Source organism: Patella vulgata, chromosome 6 (assembly GCF_932274485.2).
Source record: "Patella vulgata chromosome 6, xgPatVulg1.2, whole genome shotgun sequence".
Lineage (NCBI taxonomy): Eukaryota > Metazoa > Mollusca > Gastropoda > Patellidae > Patella > Patella vulgata.
In genome coordinates this window covers 48773239-48790173 of record NC_065884.2, presented here as the reverse complement: position 1 = coordinate 48790173, position 16935 = coordinate 48773239, and the positions used below count along the sequence as shown (strand labels likewise).

The window sequence follows — 16935 nt, the reverse complement described above, 5'->3', positions numbered from 1 at the left end:
ATGGCCGAAAAGCGTCCGTTGCAACGGAAAAAAGTGTTGTGCCAACTGTGAAGATGTACAACTTATCAATATATTGACCAAACCTGCAGTGTATATTCTGTTATTGCGCTTTCCAAACATTTATACAAACTTTCTACAGATCTTTTCACTAATATGAAATTCTAAAATGGATTTAGATCTCTATATATTCAATAACGTGGTTGTTATGGATTGAAAACCGAGACGAGAATTATTGAAAACAGACAAATCTGTTGTTTGTTAGCGCTGATTTTGTATTCTAGATCAGGTATCATGAAATAGTGTTATATACATATTTATGAAAGAAAAGTGAAAATTTAATAATAAACTTGGATTTGATTTTAAAAATCCAAAACGTTGCATGGTTAATCTGACTACAGTACAGTAACTCAGTACAATTGAATTAGATTAGATTTAAAAAAAACATTATTAGTATTACTATTAGCTTACTTACATAATAATTCATTAATAATTGTGAACTTGGGACTTGGTGTCTGTATTGAGGGTTTAGTTGACTTCAAAGGGACAATCAACTTTTTGTGACTGCTTTGGTTTGAGTTTGACAATAAATAATTAAGCTTCGGATATAAAAGGTTCTATTAATATATATTCATCTAAACACTGACTAAGGACTAAGTAAAAGGCACATGATAATTGTGAGAAATCAATACAGAAACCAGTGTAAACTTTGTATGGCCATACCATAACTAAAGTTAGAATTTTTCAATTGGTATAAATATTTGACCAAAATGTGTGGGTTTAATTTTTTTAATAAATCTAAAATTAAACTTACTCTTTATTGTTTGTGTATGGTCTCAAAATGAATCTGCCATGTTGGGCCTTTGATTTATTTCTTGCTTTTTTGGCAATTTCAGTGTATAAGTTATGATTTAATTGTTTCTTGGTAAACATGGCTATGTTTTGAAGGATTTAATGGTACAGGTTGTGATTAGTTACCTGTCTGCCAGGTGTAAAAACTGTAGAAATGTTAAATGAGGCATGACAATTATGTTAGGGTAAGCACTGTGTGGATAGGGTTTAAGCAAGTCAAGTGTGTATTTCTTGAGGCCACTCTACAGAACAGAGTATCGGGTCATCAGGATTGTACATCAAAAATTTATATATCACATTGGATGGTAAAATTTTTAATAATTTCTGAGTCATTCCAGTATTTATTTTCCAATTCATAAAATACGATACAGTTCAGATGTATTGATAATAATCTAAGATTTTTTGTTACTGCAAGCTTAGAGATTTTGAAATTTTTCAGATCTAGATTTCACAGGTAGAAAATTTTAAACTCAGTGGAATTATTCATCAAGGTACATCTTTAAAGAAATAAACCCCCTTTTTTCTGTTCACATTGTTGACATTAAAGCTTTGTTTGTTTTGTTTTTTTAAGAATGGCACTGCAAAATTTCTCAACAAGGATTTTAAAGTTAGCATGGGCGAATTAGGTGGGGCTGACAAACCACCCATTTGTTGTTTCAGTATGATTTATCCACTTTTATTACAGGGTTAATCAGTCCATACATAGATCTCAATGGCTCTAGCTCAATCATCAGTACCAGCTATTCCAGCAAGGTAATCATTTAAAAGTCTTCATTCAATCAAATGTTTAATAAACTTTAATTTTTAGTATTTGTTCTCATTTTTGTTTGTCTGGTACATGTAGTGAGATATAATTATATTTTTAATAAACTATGACAAAGTCTCCTTGGTAATTTACTTTCTCTTCCAAGATAAACCTAATTTTAATAAACTATTACAAAGTGTCCATTCTAATTTTCTTTTGTCTTACATAAGATAAACCTATCTTTATAAACAATTACAAAGTCGCCATTCCAATTTTCCTTAGTCTTACACAAGGAAGGTAAAGATATTTTTAATAAACTATTACAAAGTCACTTTTCTAATTTTCCCTAGTCTTGAATACATTACTCGTTGGCTGAATTGTTTCTAAATGTTCTGTTAATGATAATTTATTTATTTCTACTATATTTCAGAATATCAAATATGGATCCCAATTTTAACAGGCCAAGTTCCGCCTTGGCTAGAGGTGTTCAGATTACAGAATTTAAAGACACTTCAGTAAATCCTGAACCAGTGGTTCTCGAAGAAACAGAAATATTATTAGAACAATATCTGTCCCCAAGAAAATTAGTAAGTAAAATAAAACTGTTATATTCATATTCCAAAGACAAAAGACAAGAAATAGAATCTTTGATGTAATCTGTCATATCTGGTTTCTTGATTTCATTTTGACTAAAGGTCATTAAAAAACAAATTCCCTTTCAACGATGTTAAGCCAAAGGTAGAATTTGTTATTAGTCTACTAAATCTCTTTCTAGCATTGAACAATTAAACATACATTATGGGAGATTAGATAAAGAGCTGGTAGTACTCACTATAAAAACTAGATAATGTAAAGGGAGTTTGTTGAAAATTTCAGTCAAATTGATTCACCCTGAACCAAGTATTTAGCGATTTAATTTTGGGCCTAGCCTCGATCATTACTAAAGTCGATACAATAAAAAACATTATCCATTTTTTGATTTAATCAGAAGCAGCAGACCAGGTTCTAATCCAGTAAATATCGCAGGCTAGCGATGCCATCGAGAGTTGATTATGGCCTGGATCAGTTAATTAATGCCTAATTAATAATTTAGAAAATATTTCAGACCTAAAGAAAGACCTGCAATAGGCAGATTTAGCTCTTGCATAATGTATGTTTAATAAGAAAAATACCGTTATGTTTAATTTGTGTCGGAATATCCATAAAAACAGAGAAAAGAGAAAAGTATATTAGTCTGGAGGCTCAGTAATTCTGTAGTATTTTTTTGCGTAGAATACGATGTCGAGTGGTAATCAGTCCACTGTTGGGGCGTTTTCGAGATATTCGGCGTCAAAGGTCAAATGAGGTCATTTACACTGAAAGTGAATACGTAGCCATTCTTGTATCATGAAAACATGCTGAAAATGATAGAAACTAATCACTCTTTCAATAAAAATGTACACTTGCTAAATTCACCTTTGTTTTCTGTGACCCTGGAGGTCAAGAGGTCAAATTGTCCATTTTTGCACTAGAAAGATTTAATGCTATACACATCAGCGTAAAATATAAAAACTAAAGAGAAACATTTTCTAATTAATAATAGGAACATTTGAAATTTATTTTAAGGGGGTCTTAGCACCGTACGTTTACTTTGGAATGTCGAAAAAGATTCTGCATAACAGGATGCAGACACTTCGAACCTGTTTCAAATATAAATAAAGATTGTCAAGAATGATACAAAAATGATACAAGAATCAACAATGGACTATTACCACTCGGCATCATATTCTATGCAAAATTTTACTCCAGGAAAGTTGGGTCTGGTTTTGTGCCCATTTGATTGACACCTCCACACACTGAGCCTCCGGTCTATATGTGCCTTAATACCGAAATGACAATCATCAGATAGCCGTTGACAACAGTATAATCTTATTTCTATTTCCAGGATCAAAAATAAGTATGCCTTGTTTATTCGATTAATTGTCTTTTGTTAGATATTTTGATTTTCACCTATCTTCCCTACTGGGATTAAGCCGTTTTTTAAACCAAGATTATAAAAAATGATCTGCTTTTGAATTCCAGAAACTTCTTACTGGATCTGATAATTTAGAAGAGGTGACGTCTCTAGATCTTAAAGTAGACACAACAGAAACAAGTTTAGGAAATTTTGGATCCCTTTTACCGAATCTAACACAACTTAAGATGTCAGAAAGTGTTGTCCATTCTATCAGGTAGTAATAATATTATTAAACGTAAAAAAATATGACCGTCGCAAGTTATGTCCAGATCTCTTTACAGTCAGACAAGAAATTAATGGTTCTTGAAGTTAATGTAACCCATCATAACCTATTCTTATTTAAATTAAGTGACTTCTCTTAACTTTATGTTACCATTTTAAGTTATCAATGACTTTGATTGGACTGCCATGTGGCATGTCATTAACCCCATTATGTTTGACAATTTACAGGAGTATTGCAATTAATGCTTCTGAGGGTAGGATACATATCATTTTTGCTCACATTTATTTTTGACTTACAGTAATGGAACAGTCATTTATTAGCAAAAGTTTGCTCATTTTTTAGATGTTTTTGAAACGTCTGTTTTAGACTGTTCCATGAATGGACAGTAAGAAGGTCTATAAAAAACATCCTTGCAGTCATGACTTTCCCTTACACCAGCCTGTTATTTCCTAATGATTGTTGTGTATTTTGAAATTATTGTGTATAAAGCTGGTTGTTCAGCCAGATGAAGAAACACCCTTGTTGCGAACTTTGTTTGATGATTTCAGTATTTTGTGTGTTTTATAAAATGTAATGCTCTGTAAATAGATTTTACTTACATTATACCATTACATTTTAAACAGAGATATAGGATCATCATTACGTGGTGTACGTGTATTATGGATGTCACAGTGTGGTTTACATGAAGTAGATGGTATTTCATCAATGACTAGTTTACAAGAATTATATTTACCCTATAATGAAATATCTGATATAAGTACATTAAGTATGTTAGATGATTTACAGATTTTAGATATAGAAGGGTGAGTAATGGTTATTTTAACAGTTAAAAAGTTTCTCTTCACATCAAGGAGAAGCTACATTGTATAGTCATGTCTGGGGGGTTGGATGGCCGAATGGTTAGCACGCGCACGCTGTATCATACGGTCTGTCATTGAGTCAACTGGCGGGGTTTCGATTCCCGGGGGGGGGGGGGGTGGATGGCCGAATGGTTAGCACGCGCCCGCTGTATCATACGGTATGTCATTGAGTCAACTGGCGGGGTTTCGATTCCCCAGTTGTACGTGACAAGGTGTAGGGTCGCCTGTCCAACCTTGTGGGTTTTCTCCGGGTCCTCGGGTTTCCTCCCACTGCTAAGGACCCCTACGCGCAAGCGAATTATTGAATAAAATTGAACCATGTGCTAGTCCCGAAATGACCTTGTTTGTGTCAAGTGGACGTTAAACCCCATTTCTCTCTCCCTCTCTCGATTTCCCGGTTGTACGTGACAAGGAATAGGGTCGCCTGTCCAACCCCTTGGGTTTTCTCCGGGTCCTCCGGTTTCCTCTCACGGCTAAAGACCCCTACGCGCAAGCGAATGATTGAAATAAAATTGAACCATGTGTTAGTCCCAAAATGACCTAGTTTGTGTCGAGTGGACGTTAAACCCCATTTCTCTCTCTCTCTATAGTCATGTCTGCTTAAAACAGTGAATTTTGTTGGGCAATTTTTTCTCTAAGTTTAAGTTTTTAAAACTGTGTTCCTTAATGCATAATTTGACCCTGAATGTATTTGACCCCAAACAGCCAGGACATATACAATTTTAAATATTCAAATTGCATAAATTAAATGCCTACAAAAAGTTAAAAAGTTAATTATTACAAAGCATTGACCACTGTTTCGGCTGTTGCCGTTAGAGCTCTGTCTCATGTTCACATGTAGTATATATATGATACTACAATAACATTGGTAGATATTAAATTTAGTGTCACTTGAAGTATATTAAGATAGATTATGGTTGTTTATATTTAGAAAATATTATATTTTTCAGTAATAATATTGATGATATAGCACAGATGCAGTATTTAGCTTTATGTCAGAATTTAACCAGATTAACTATAGAAGGAAATCCAGTTTGTGTCATGAGAACACCTGACAGTGAAGAGGTGAGAAATAAAATTTTTTGGTACTTTTATATAAGAAATTTTTACAATGTGATATAGTTTAAAGTAGTAATATTAGATGTTCAGAACAGAAAAGAGTAAACTTATTTGTGTTGTACACTTAAATTATGTAAATTATACAAAAACACCTCTAAAATTTAGATCTGTCGAGATGGACGCCACAGGTATTTAGTACAGTTTCTTGATTTTTCTAATTATATTTTGTAGGTAAACTATAATTATAGAGAAGCAGTAAAGAATATTTTGCCTAATGTAGAGATTCTAGATGATGAACCTTTAATAACTGGATCTCAACCATCTATGTCACTTAATGCTTTCTATAAAGATTGGGAATATTTAGAAGAATTACAGCATGATGCCTTATTACAGTCACCAACAGATGAAGATGATACACAAATTGATGTTGGTTGGTAATCTAATTATTGGATTTTTATTTGCCTACATTGAGATATGGCCCTTCATTAATTTGAAAAATATGTGGAACCTCTTGTGGCTTAAGTTATTATCTGTTGGGTAGAACTGGAAGACAATCAAATTTTAGTCAGTCCTGATAATTACTACTACTACTATAGGTTGTTAATCTTGATCAGTTTCAATGTCTTGTAAATGCTACAAAAGAACAAATATGTGACAACCTTTGTGGACTGGTCAGATGACTTGGCTGTTGTGGGCATATATTACAATGTAATAATTACATTGTAGGCATCTCATTCACCCAAGATCATCAAATATCTTGTAAAAATACTTTTCAGAACTTGTGTTTTGATTTTGAATTAATGAAATGAAAATATGTCTTCATCTTATTATTTATTTAAAGGAGAAAATATATGATTTCAAACAATAACAAGTGGTTGCCATGCAAGATTCGCCCACATTTTGCAAAAGATGGACAAGCTCAAAAAAAGAAGCAATTTTTCATATAATCAGGGGTCATAATCCAGGAAGTTTCGGTCCGATATGTGTGAATATCTACATGTGAATGTCCACAACCTTGGTATTACATACGTTTACACTATTTGCGTACAATGAGCGGTTTTTTGTCAGACAATTTCGGTCTGATTTTCACAGAATTGGAACTCAACCATTGTTCGGGTGTAACGGTGAAATATTTAAATATTTAAACGTTTTTAGCTTATGGGTCCACAAGCTAAAAATATGATTTTTCATACAATCAAGAGCCACAATCCAGAAAATTATTGTCCGATATGTGCGAACATCAAAAGTAACCAAGATCTTTGGGATATAAACATACTTTTAAGTTTAATCTAAATCAGATAAAGATTGTGACCTCTAGAGTGTCCACAAGCTAAAAACGTGATTTTTCGTACAATCAGGGGCCATATTCCATGAAGTTTCAATCCGATACATGCCAATATCAATAGAATCCAAGATCTTTTGGAGATAAACCTATATTTCAAGTTTCGTCAAAATCAGATTCAAAATTGTGACCTGTAGATTGTTCACAAACAAATTGTGGAGGTCTGGGCGGATGGACAGGGGCGACAACAATATACGTCTACATGAAAATGTGGGCATATAAAAATCCACCTCTTTGTGTCATATTTTTATCTTATATTTAAAGGAGAAAATATATGATTTCAAACAATAAAAAAAAACATCTCTTTGTTTCAGGCAGTCGACCAGGAACTGCTGCCTTAAAACCAGCAACAGCATATCGCCCTGGGTCAGCATTAAGACCATCTTCTGGATTCCGTCCAATATCGGCATCAACTAAACGACCTGCTACTATAAGCGGAAGACCCTCCACTAGCATTAGACCAACTACAGCTTTTGCTGAAAGACCTGCTTCAAGTGGTAAGTAAATCTTTCATTCCTCACCTATACTATTGTTAAATATAGATATATAAGATATTATAAGCCGTGTATTATATCCTTGAATGAATAGTAATAAAAAAGTACTAAGGAATTTGTTAGAAATTTGAATTCAAGTAAGAAGTGATATCAGGTTTTCCATAAAGTGAATAGTCATATACATTGCCCCTTGCATGACATGAAGAGATAGTTTATTTAGACATGGAGTTCCGAAACTGTAGCTTACAGGTAGAGCATAATTACTGTCCGAATTTAAATTGAAATAAATATATATATATAACTATAAAAACCTCATGCATTTTAATCCCAGATGCTGCCGAGACGACGACTGATGGTGCTAGTGATTTAACATTAGGTAGTGTTATATGTGGTAACCCATCTCGTGCATTAAGAGAAAGAAGGAAGATAACGCCCAAAACACCAGATCAAGATGAATTTAGTTTTAATACACCTAGAAATACAGTGAGTAATAGTCTTCATGATCTTCAAACCAATTAAAATACAGATTTATATTTCGTTTCGTTTTATCATACTTTCGATGGACTCTACTGCATGAAGATCTGACCAGTTGTAATTGGAGGTCACGTTAGTGGTCATACTAGTGGCTTTTCACCCTATGACGTCAGACATTTGATTAACCGATCAACATTGATGTTTCTAGTAGGATACCCACAGTTCCGTGCATCGCACGCCAAGAACTCGCTGCAATGGACCGTTTCATTGGCTAATCCCTCACATCAACCAGAATGCAGGTTATATAACAACTATTCCAGATCCTACTGTAGTAAAAACAAGTAAAACAAAATTTTGAACTATAAAAAACAAAAGGAAATAGGATCCTTTTTGTAGTCTCTAGTTCAGCTACACCATAGTAAATGTGACATTGGAAAAAAATTGTAATTTTTTTTTTGTAGCAAAAGACAAGTAATAAAAGTATAGATGAAGAAGAAGACAGTAAAACTAATATTGTAGAAGAATTAAAAGAATGGAGAAAAGATCATAATGAGTAAGTTATATATAAAATAATTCTACATGTATGCAGGATTTTGGCTTTAAACTGATTTCATTGACATTGTTGAATGCTGTCCTTAATTTCTATGACGACCATTATGAGGTAGCAAAGGAAATCATTTCCAAGGTTTGAGGACAGGAAAATTAGAGATTCTTTGGCATAATTGATCCACATATAATTTCCACATTATGAGATTTTTGTCAGGTATCTAAACCATTCTTCTACCTTCCTCACATAATATAGAGTGGGTATCAGGTGTTATTAAGTGAAATAGATTTAACATTTTCTAGTTAATCCAGCACCACAAAACTGTGGGATATCTCCAGAACAATGTGTTGCCCCCCCCCCCCCCCCCAAATATACTGGGCCACTTCTACAAAAGTGATTGCCAAAACTGTGGGCTACCTCCAGAACAATGTGTTCCCCACCTCCCCCATATTTACTGGGCCACTTCCACAAAAGCTCCCAAATGCATGTGTCGGCAGCACAAAACTGTGTGCTACCTCCACAAAAACTGATTTGACATTTCATAGTTCTGTCCAAAACCAGTGGTAATGCTGGGGGACTTGATTGCAACCCTATGGCACCACTTAAGTGCATGTTTTTTCTCAATGACAGTGTGTGCTATGCCCCCAAATGTATATGCTACCTCCACAAAAGTGTGTGCTACCTCCCAAATTGGTGTGCTATTCACTAAATGAGAGACGCAGATGTGGAATAAGACCACTCATCTTTATCTTTGTTGGCGTAATTATATCCTGATATAAAACATATGTTACTGTGTACTACATAAATTGTTTTCTTTTTCAGTCGAATGGTCAGGTTACAAGAAACTAAGACAGCTGAAGTGTTAGTGATTGATCACCATGACGATAACGAAGATAGTTCAGTAGACGATGATTATATAGATATGACCAAATCTAATAAAACTGCTAATTTAACAAGAAAGAAAGCATTAAATGACAGTAAAAATTACGGTCGTGGTGATAAACATGATGAAGTGCATGATGTTCATTATGAAATAAATGAAGATGTACTTAAAAAACATCGTTCTGCTAGCCCCACTAGACGGTCAAATAGTTCAGGTTATAACAGAAATGAAGATAAACAGAAACCAGTTTTAAATCAGATACACGACATCAGGTAACGTTGGAATTGTTTTCTTTCAAGGACGACAGGCTATAAATATTAAAATATTCTGAAAGTTTCGAAACTATGAGAAGCATTGTGTAACCACATCTTGAATCTTAGGATGAGCCTCTTTCTCCTTGACTTCAAATGAAAGGAATTAAATTAAAATATTTCAATTAAACAAGAGTAAAGAAATCAATAATTGTAGTTTATATTGAGTTTTGAGATTGCTAGTTTTGTTTTTCATTCAAGGATATTGTTTATCTTGTATTAATAATATTCTTCATTTTTAGGTTCCCCTATGAATCCAGTGGAATGTCTGTACCAGTAGTTAAGACTCCTCCGGAAAAAGTTATGCCACCCATTGTACCTCGATCAGCTTCTTCCCGAGCAGTGTTACCCACACCACCTCGAATCAGACGACAACTTCCTCAAGTACCAAGTTTACCTTCTAAACCGTCATCTCCAAAATCGTAGCTTGTTTTAAAACTACTTACAAACCAGCATTATTTATGTGCAGAGTTCAACACTAAAAGCGTTACTCTCGTAATTTACGAAGTGGGGATTTGACGTTTGGTTTCAGATAGAATTGCTAACAGATTTCTCTTAAAATGTGAAAGAATATTTATTCTTCCTACTGAAGTATTGAAGTACTTTGTTTTATTATTTTTATACAATTGACTCATTCGTTGAGATAATGCTCAGAGAGTTGACTGCTGATAATGGATCAGATTTTTTGGAGTTATCTCCCTTAGAACATATATCAAAACGACTACAAAAATCACCAGTACTGTTTTCAGGATGGAGTTTTGTGATAACCGATTACGTCTGAAATTTATGATTATGAATTTAATCTAACACAAAACAACTAACAGCAGCTGAAAGGTTAATTAAATTTTTGTTGTTTTAATTTTACTGGTCAATTGCTTAGAACAATATGAAAGAGACTAGAAAAGTCACCTAGGCCACTGTGATGACTGATTATGCGTGAAAACAAACAAAATTAACAACTGCTGAATGGAGAATTAAATTTTTGTTATTTTAATGTGTAAATGCTGATTATCAAATGCTAATTTTTAAAAATGTGCTATCTATTAGCATAAAAGATTGCTCAACAACTATTTTTATCACTACAGTATAAAATTATCTGTGTAAACTTTGACTTGCATCAAAACATGAAAACAGGCTCTACATTTATGAATTGTGTACTTCACAGTGTCCAGTGATGTTTACTGAAAAACAAAAGCATTTTTGACAGCATAAACCAACATTTATTGCCTAGGCACACCAAAGTGGTAAAAATATTGTATTATTTTATTTAGTTAAAAAATAGGTAGGTTCTAGTTATTTTCAATGACTTTAGAATATCTTTTAGTATCTGAATAGAAAATTCTAAATTGATTTTGATATTGTGTACAGATATGTCCTAGGCTAAAATACATCTTGGATAAGTGTACAGATAAATTCAAATAAAAATCTTTGATTCATTTATATGGAGAGATGGTAAATTGAATGGGATATTGTAATCATTGTCTATAAGTGCTTAGCACTCAACATTCAGTGAGTTTGATTGATTGAATATTTGAATATTCTTGTTGAAATACATGTATGTTAAATCCTTTAGAGGCATTTAGTAACTGGATAAAGCAACAAACTATAACATATACTTATGGAAAAGAATTATTTATTTTGAAAATGTTGAAATAACACTCTTCGAAATGTTGCCAAACTAAATTGTACTTGCATAAGTACGGGTTACAGTTTATTACAGTATGTTGTTGTCATGCTAAACCGTCCATTCCATTGTGATAATATATCTTAAGTGTGTGGGTTAAGATAAAAATTATATTTTAATATTATATTAAGTATATAAAAATGCTTTTATTACAAAGTCTCTTAATTTGACTACTGAAATTTGAAAAAATAGACTGCTGAATTGTTAAACATACATTATGCAAGAGCTAAATCTGCCTCTTGCAGGTCTTTCTTTAGGCCTGAAATGTTATCTAAATTATTAATTAGACATTAATTAACTTATCCAGACCATAATCAACTTGCGATGTCATCGCTAGCCTGCGAAATTTACTGGATTATGATCCGATTTGCTTCATGTTTTTTTATCGTACCAACTTTAGTAATGATGATTGAGGCTAGGCAGAAAATTTAATCGCTAAATTCTCAGTTCAGAGTGTATCAATTTGACTGAAATTTTCAGCATATTCCCTTTACATTATCTATTTTTGAACTATTATTGTGAGAACTGCCAGCTCTTTACCTAATCTCCCATAATGTATCTTTAAATGATAAACTATAATTAAAATGTTAATTTAATTTTTATTTCTTGCATATAATTAATATTTAGATTAAAGGATTTAAATTTTAATTTTGATAAAATGTGAATCCCATTCTCCGAATAGGATTAATGAATATTTTAATAATCTTTATTTTTTATAAGTAAGAATCCCAGTTATTAGTCTTAGTTTCCTGGGACATTGTTTAATTTGGATTTCTGGGATTATATTACTCTAATTATTTTCTAATAAAGTCAGCATGACACTGATCATGATATTAGATGTTCCTACAAACTTGTCTACAGTGAAAATAATTTATCTATGAATTATCAAAATAAATTTGGCTGTGCAATTCTTAATATCGCATAGCAGCTATTTCCATTTTTACACCCCTGGTTCTAATTGGACATAAAATCCCCAACATGCCAGTATGAAGGTTAAATATAGTGTTTTTATAACCATATACAATGAAAAGTACCGTTATTAAAAATAATTTTTGGTGCAATAATTATTCAAATCTATTTATTCAAGCTTAAATTACATTCATTTAAATTAAAGCTAACATTGGTTTCTATTGGATTACATGCCTGTATTACACTGTCATCCTAAGTGTCCTAAGTAAATGAAGTTAAAATAATTCCATCTTTTGCCTACAAGCTATAAGGCCATTTTTTTTATACTGAATGCCCTTAAAGATGCATTATGCAAGAGCTAAATCTGCTTAATGCAGATTCTTGTTTGGCCTCAAATGTTATATAAATCATTAATTAGACACTTATTCACATGCCAATCTCATAATCAACGCTCTAGACCATCGGTTGCTTTTGATTTTCAACGGATTTTAACAAGATTGTTAGTTAATGATTTAATTAAAAAACTGGATAATTGAGACTTTTTTTTTTAGTATTGAAACAACGGTAGCAATGACAATCGAGACTCTACTGTTCTTCTAACGGCAATAACTCCACTCAATAACTCCACTTAGAATGAAGTAATTTGACTGAAATTTTCAAAATATTCCCCTTTTTTTTTCTTTTTTTTTTAAACTATTATGCCGACAACTGTCAGCTCTTTATCTAAATCTTACATAATGCATCTTTAATTACAATCTTTATATTAAAATATAACGTGAATGACCTGACTTGTTGCTTTAAATGATAAAACTGCTTGTTTATATTGTTATTAGCTATTAATGTTATTAAATATGTTATCAGCCCAGTAATAACAGAAAGAATATGATATTATAATAATTAAGTTAAAGTATTTATTTGTTATTAGCCTCTTCGAAGACCATGTTTTATTAAGTCAGCTTTTTTTATTAATGTGGATGATTTGAGACTAGTCTAAACTGTCTAAATGTATGTTAATGTATATTGTAGTTGATGAAATCTCCACACAAATCTAAATATGGTTGTTTGTTTTTATTTATATATAACTTGTTTGCTGTGAGGTAATGTGTTACCTAATACTGATTCATATACAAGAGATATTGATTAAATGCTGATAAACTGAGGTAGATTAGAGCCAGTAATGAGCCAGATTATTAGATATTGTATAATTACCGGATTATCTGTTATTAATATATTTTATTCGTATTATTGGCTATCAAAGACTTAGCGTGGTTATTTACAAGGTGATTTTGCCTTATAAATAAGCTTTTGTCTCAAGTATTAAAATTATTGGGAACTGTAATTCAGTAGTAAGTAGTTTCTGTTATGAATTATCTAATTATAGTCATGTGGCTTAATGTTAATGACATAATATAGTAATTAAACATACATTGTGCTAGAGCTAAATCTGCCTATTGGAGGTCCTTCTTTAGACCTGAAATGTTATCTAAATTATTAATTAGACATTAATTAAATTATCCAGACCATAATCAACTCTCAATGCCATCGCTAGCCTGCAATATTTAGAAAATTGGAATACATTTTTTAAAAAATACTTAAACAAAAAAAATGGATTATTGAGACTTTGTTTTTTATGGTACCGACTTTAGTAACGATGATCGAGACTAGCCTAAAATTCAAAAGCTTATTTTATTTACATTATTTAGTTTTTAACTATAGCCAGAATTGTCAACTCTTTATCTAATCTCCCATAATGCCCCTTTAAGGACATAATAAGATAATTAATGAAGTTATCTTGTACTTAATTAGAGGTAGAAGCTAATCAGTCTAATTAGTTGTCTTTTGGAATGAAAATAATACCAATTAATTATGGAAATAACGGTTGTTTCTTTCCTTAAATAAAGGTTTATTACCAAAATGTAGTCAGATCAGATTGATCTGGAAGTTTAACTCAGACAAGGAAAACATTACCATATTTTGAAAATTGATAACAGATACAAGCTTAAGGTTGTTCTTTGAATTTTATTTTTTTTAAAAATATTTTATCAGTTATACATTCAGGAATTCTGAATGGTTGCAGATCGGTTGGGGTGGGTATTGGGCAAAATATGTGAAAGTCACTTGAAGGCAAATCAGATAAGATTCTGTTCTGTCAATACTGGTAAATTAAGCCAATATTGGTGAAGTAAAGTCATATGACTGATAATCCAAATATTGGGTATAGACATCCCAACACTGTACGCCATGTTGTTATAAAAATGTTGAGCTTCTCATTTGTTTATTTATATTTTGTTTTTAAATTATGTCAAACTTAAAGAAGCTAAACCTCTTTGATTTAAGTCAAAATATGGTATCGATTTGGGTTGGTCTAATGTGTTATAGGCCTGTCCTTTAAACTTTTGGGGGGGTTGGATAGCCGAATGGTTAGCACGCGCGCGCTGTATCATATGGTCTGTCATTGAGTCAACTGGCGGGGTTTCGATCCCTGGTTGTAGGTGACAAGGAGTAGGGTCGCCTGTCCAACCTCGTGGGTTTTCTCCGGGTCCTCCGGTTTCCTCCCACTGCTAAAGACCCCTACGCGCAAGCGAATTATTGAAATAAAAAAATAAACCATATGTTAGTTCCGAAGTGACCTAGTTTGTGTCGAGTGGACGTTAAACCCCATTTCTCTCTCTCTTTAAACTTTTGTTTTCATATCTCACAATACAAATCCATATATAAAATCCTATGGAATCAGCTATTTTGTTTCTGGCCTGGATCAAAGAGGGAGCGCCAATTTAAGATGTGTATAATATTATTTTTTTACTATTTATTGTTATTGTAAATATTTGTATATACTTTTCTTATTATTAATTTCCCAATAAATCCATGGAGTACAAGTATTAGTCAATACCATTTATATTAGATTGTTGTACTCAAAAAATAATGGAATTTGCTTTATAATTAAAGAGACATAAACCGCTCAGGAAACAAGTGGTACGAAACTGCTCGAAAACTAAATGATATCTAGCTGGTCTGAGTTCTCTGAATTCAGTATGAAAATAAATGGAATGGAAAAGTTTTTAAACCTGTGGTCAAAATGTTTCTGTTGATCACTTTTTTCAAATTTGCATTACCATAGGAATGTTTTGTCAAGACAGCGTTTGCCTGCTCTTTCAAGATTTAACTGGGTAGACTTAGGGTTTGAAGTCGATGTAAATCACTAGGTATAGTCCAACTATCTTCAATCTGGTGAGAACTGGGCAACAAAACTTGGGACAAACAACAGAGATTATAAGGAGTCACGGAACTAAAGTAGGAGTGAATGGGTCGAAAATCACAAACACAGTTTGTTGAACCTCTAAAGGTCATAATTTTTGTTCGAATTTGATTAAGGTTAAAATATATGTTTATTACACAACAATCACGGATGAATTAGATTTTTGTGAAAATCGGACCGTACGTACCTTCCACTCAACACAAACTAGGTCATTTCGGGACTAACATATGGTCAATTTTATTTCAATAATTCGCTTGCGTGTGGGGGTCTTTAGCAGTGTGTGGGGGGGGGGGACCGGAAGACACAGAGAAAACCGACGAGATTGGAAAATTGACTGGAGTTATTTGCCACGTGGTAAGTCTGCGTACCGCAATTATCAACCGATTTCAATGAAACTTACAGATTATAACATTAATAATATCTTAGAGTTAGCAAAATTGCGGTCACTTCCGGTAAGCAGACCTGAAGTGGCCGAAACTTTGCCTAGTCTGCGATGTTATTAATGTTATCATGATCTACGCGTTTCATTGAAATCGGTTGGCAATTGATGTCTGCAGCCGTGCCACATAAAATGTGTGATAACCCGCCCGAGACTTTTGGCTACTCCGAGATATTATTAATGTTATCATATTATTGATAATTGCGGTCTGCAGTCGTGCCACATGAAATGTGTGGTAACCTGATATCTCGGAAACCGCTAACCGGAAGTGGCTGAAACTTTGCCTACTCTGGGATATTATTAATGTAATCATAATCTGCATGTTTCATTGACATCGGTTCGTAATTGCGGTCAGCAGTCGTGCCACATGAAATGTGTGGTAACCCGATATCTCGGAAACCGCTAACCGGAAGTGGTCGAAATTTTGGCTACTCTGAGATGGTATTAATGTTATCATATTCTGTGAGTTTCCTGGATATCGGTTGGTCAGTAGTCGTGCTACATAACATGTTGATATACGTTAAATAGTAATCAGTATACTGAATTGTATGAACACATGATATACCTTAAATAGTAATCAGTCTACTGAATTGTGGGAACTTAGTTCGGTGAACATTGTATCATTGTATCTATGTACAAAGCAGTCAGTTTGATATTAAACTTCATTGGATAAAGACTTATTTATACATGTGTGGTAAGCAGATATCTTAATTGGGAACCGCTAACCGGAAATGGACGAAACTTTACCTACTCTGAGATATACTTTTCAAAAAAAGTAGGGGATATTGAAATGTAAATACCTATGTAGGTTGTGATATGATAAATAGTAACGGACACTTGACATGCTTTGAGAGTATGTTCACA

At 32.9% G+C, this 16935-nt stretch overlaps 1 protein-coding gene across 1 annotated transcript; it reads left to right on the top strand.

Annotated features, from left to right (window-relative positions):
- Positions 1 to 10: 10 nt before the first annotated feature.
- On the top strand, positions 11 to 15299 carry LOC126824290 (leucine-rich repeat-containing protein 56). Its single transcript, XM_050553488.2, has 12 exons — positions 11 to 286; positions 1535 to 1602; positions 2025 to 2181; positions 3656 to 3804; positions 4437 to 4616; positions 5624 to 5738; positions 5964 to 6162; positions 7389 to 7571; positions 7900 to 8051; positions 8504 to 8595; positions 9412 to 9744; positions 10026 to 15299. The coding sequence occupies exons 2-12, from the start codon at positions 1562 to 1564 to the stop codon at positions 10207 to 10209; spliced, it is 1785 nt and encodes a 594-aa protein (XP_050409445.1). The 5' UTR covers positions 11 to 286; positions 1535 to 1561; the 3' UTR covers positions 10210 to 15299.
- The last annotated feature ends 1636 nt before the right edge of the window (positions 15300 to 16935 follow it).

Bases quoted from the DNA above. Each gene is read 5' to 3' on its own strand.
- LOC126824290 (XM_050553488.2), top strand. From the start codon at position 1,562: ATGGCTCTAGCTCAATCATCAGTACCAGCTATTCCAGCAAG. The intron at 6,163-7,388 runs GTTGGTAATCTA...TCTTTGTTTCAG, and splicing joins TGATACACAAATTGATGTTG to GCAGTCGACCAGGAACTGCT. The intron at 8,596-9,411 runs GTAAGTTATATA...TTTCTTTTTCAG, and splicing joins TGGAGAAAAGATCATAATGA to TCGAATGGTCAGGTTACAAG.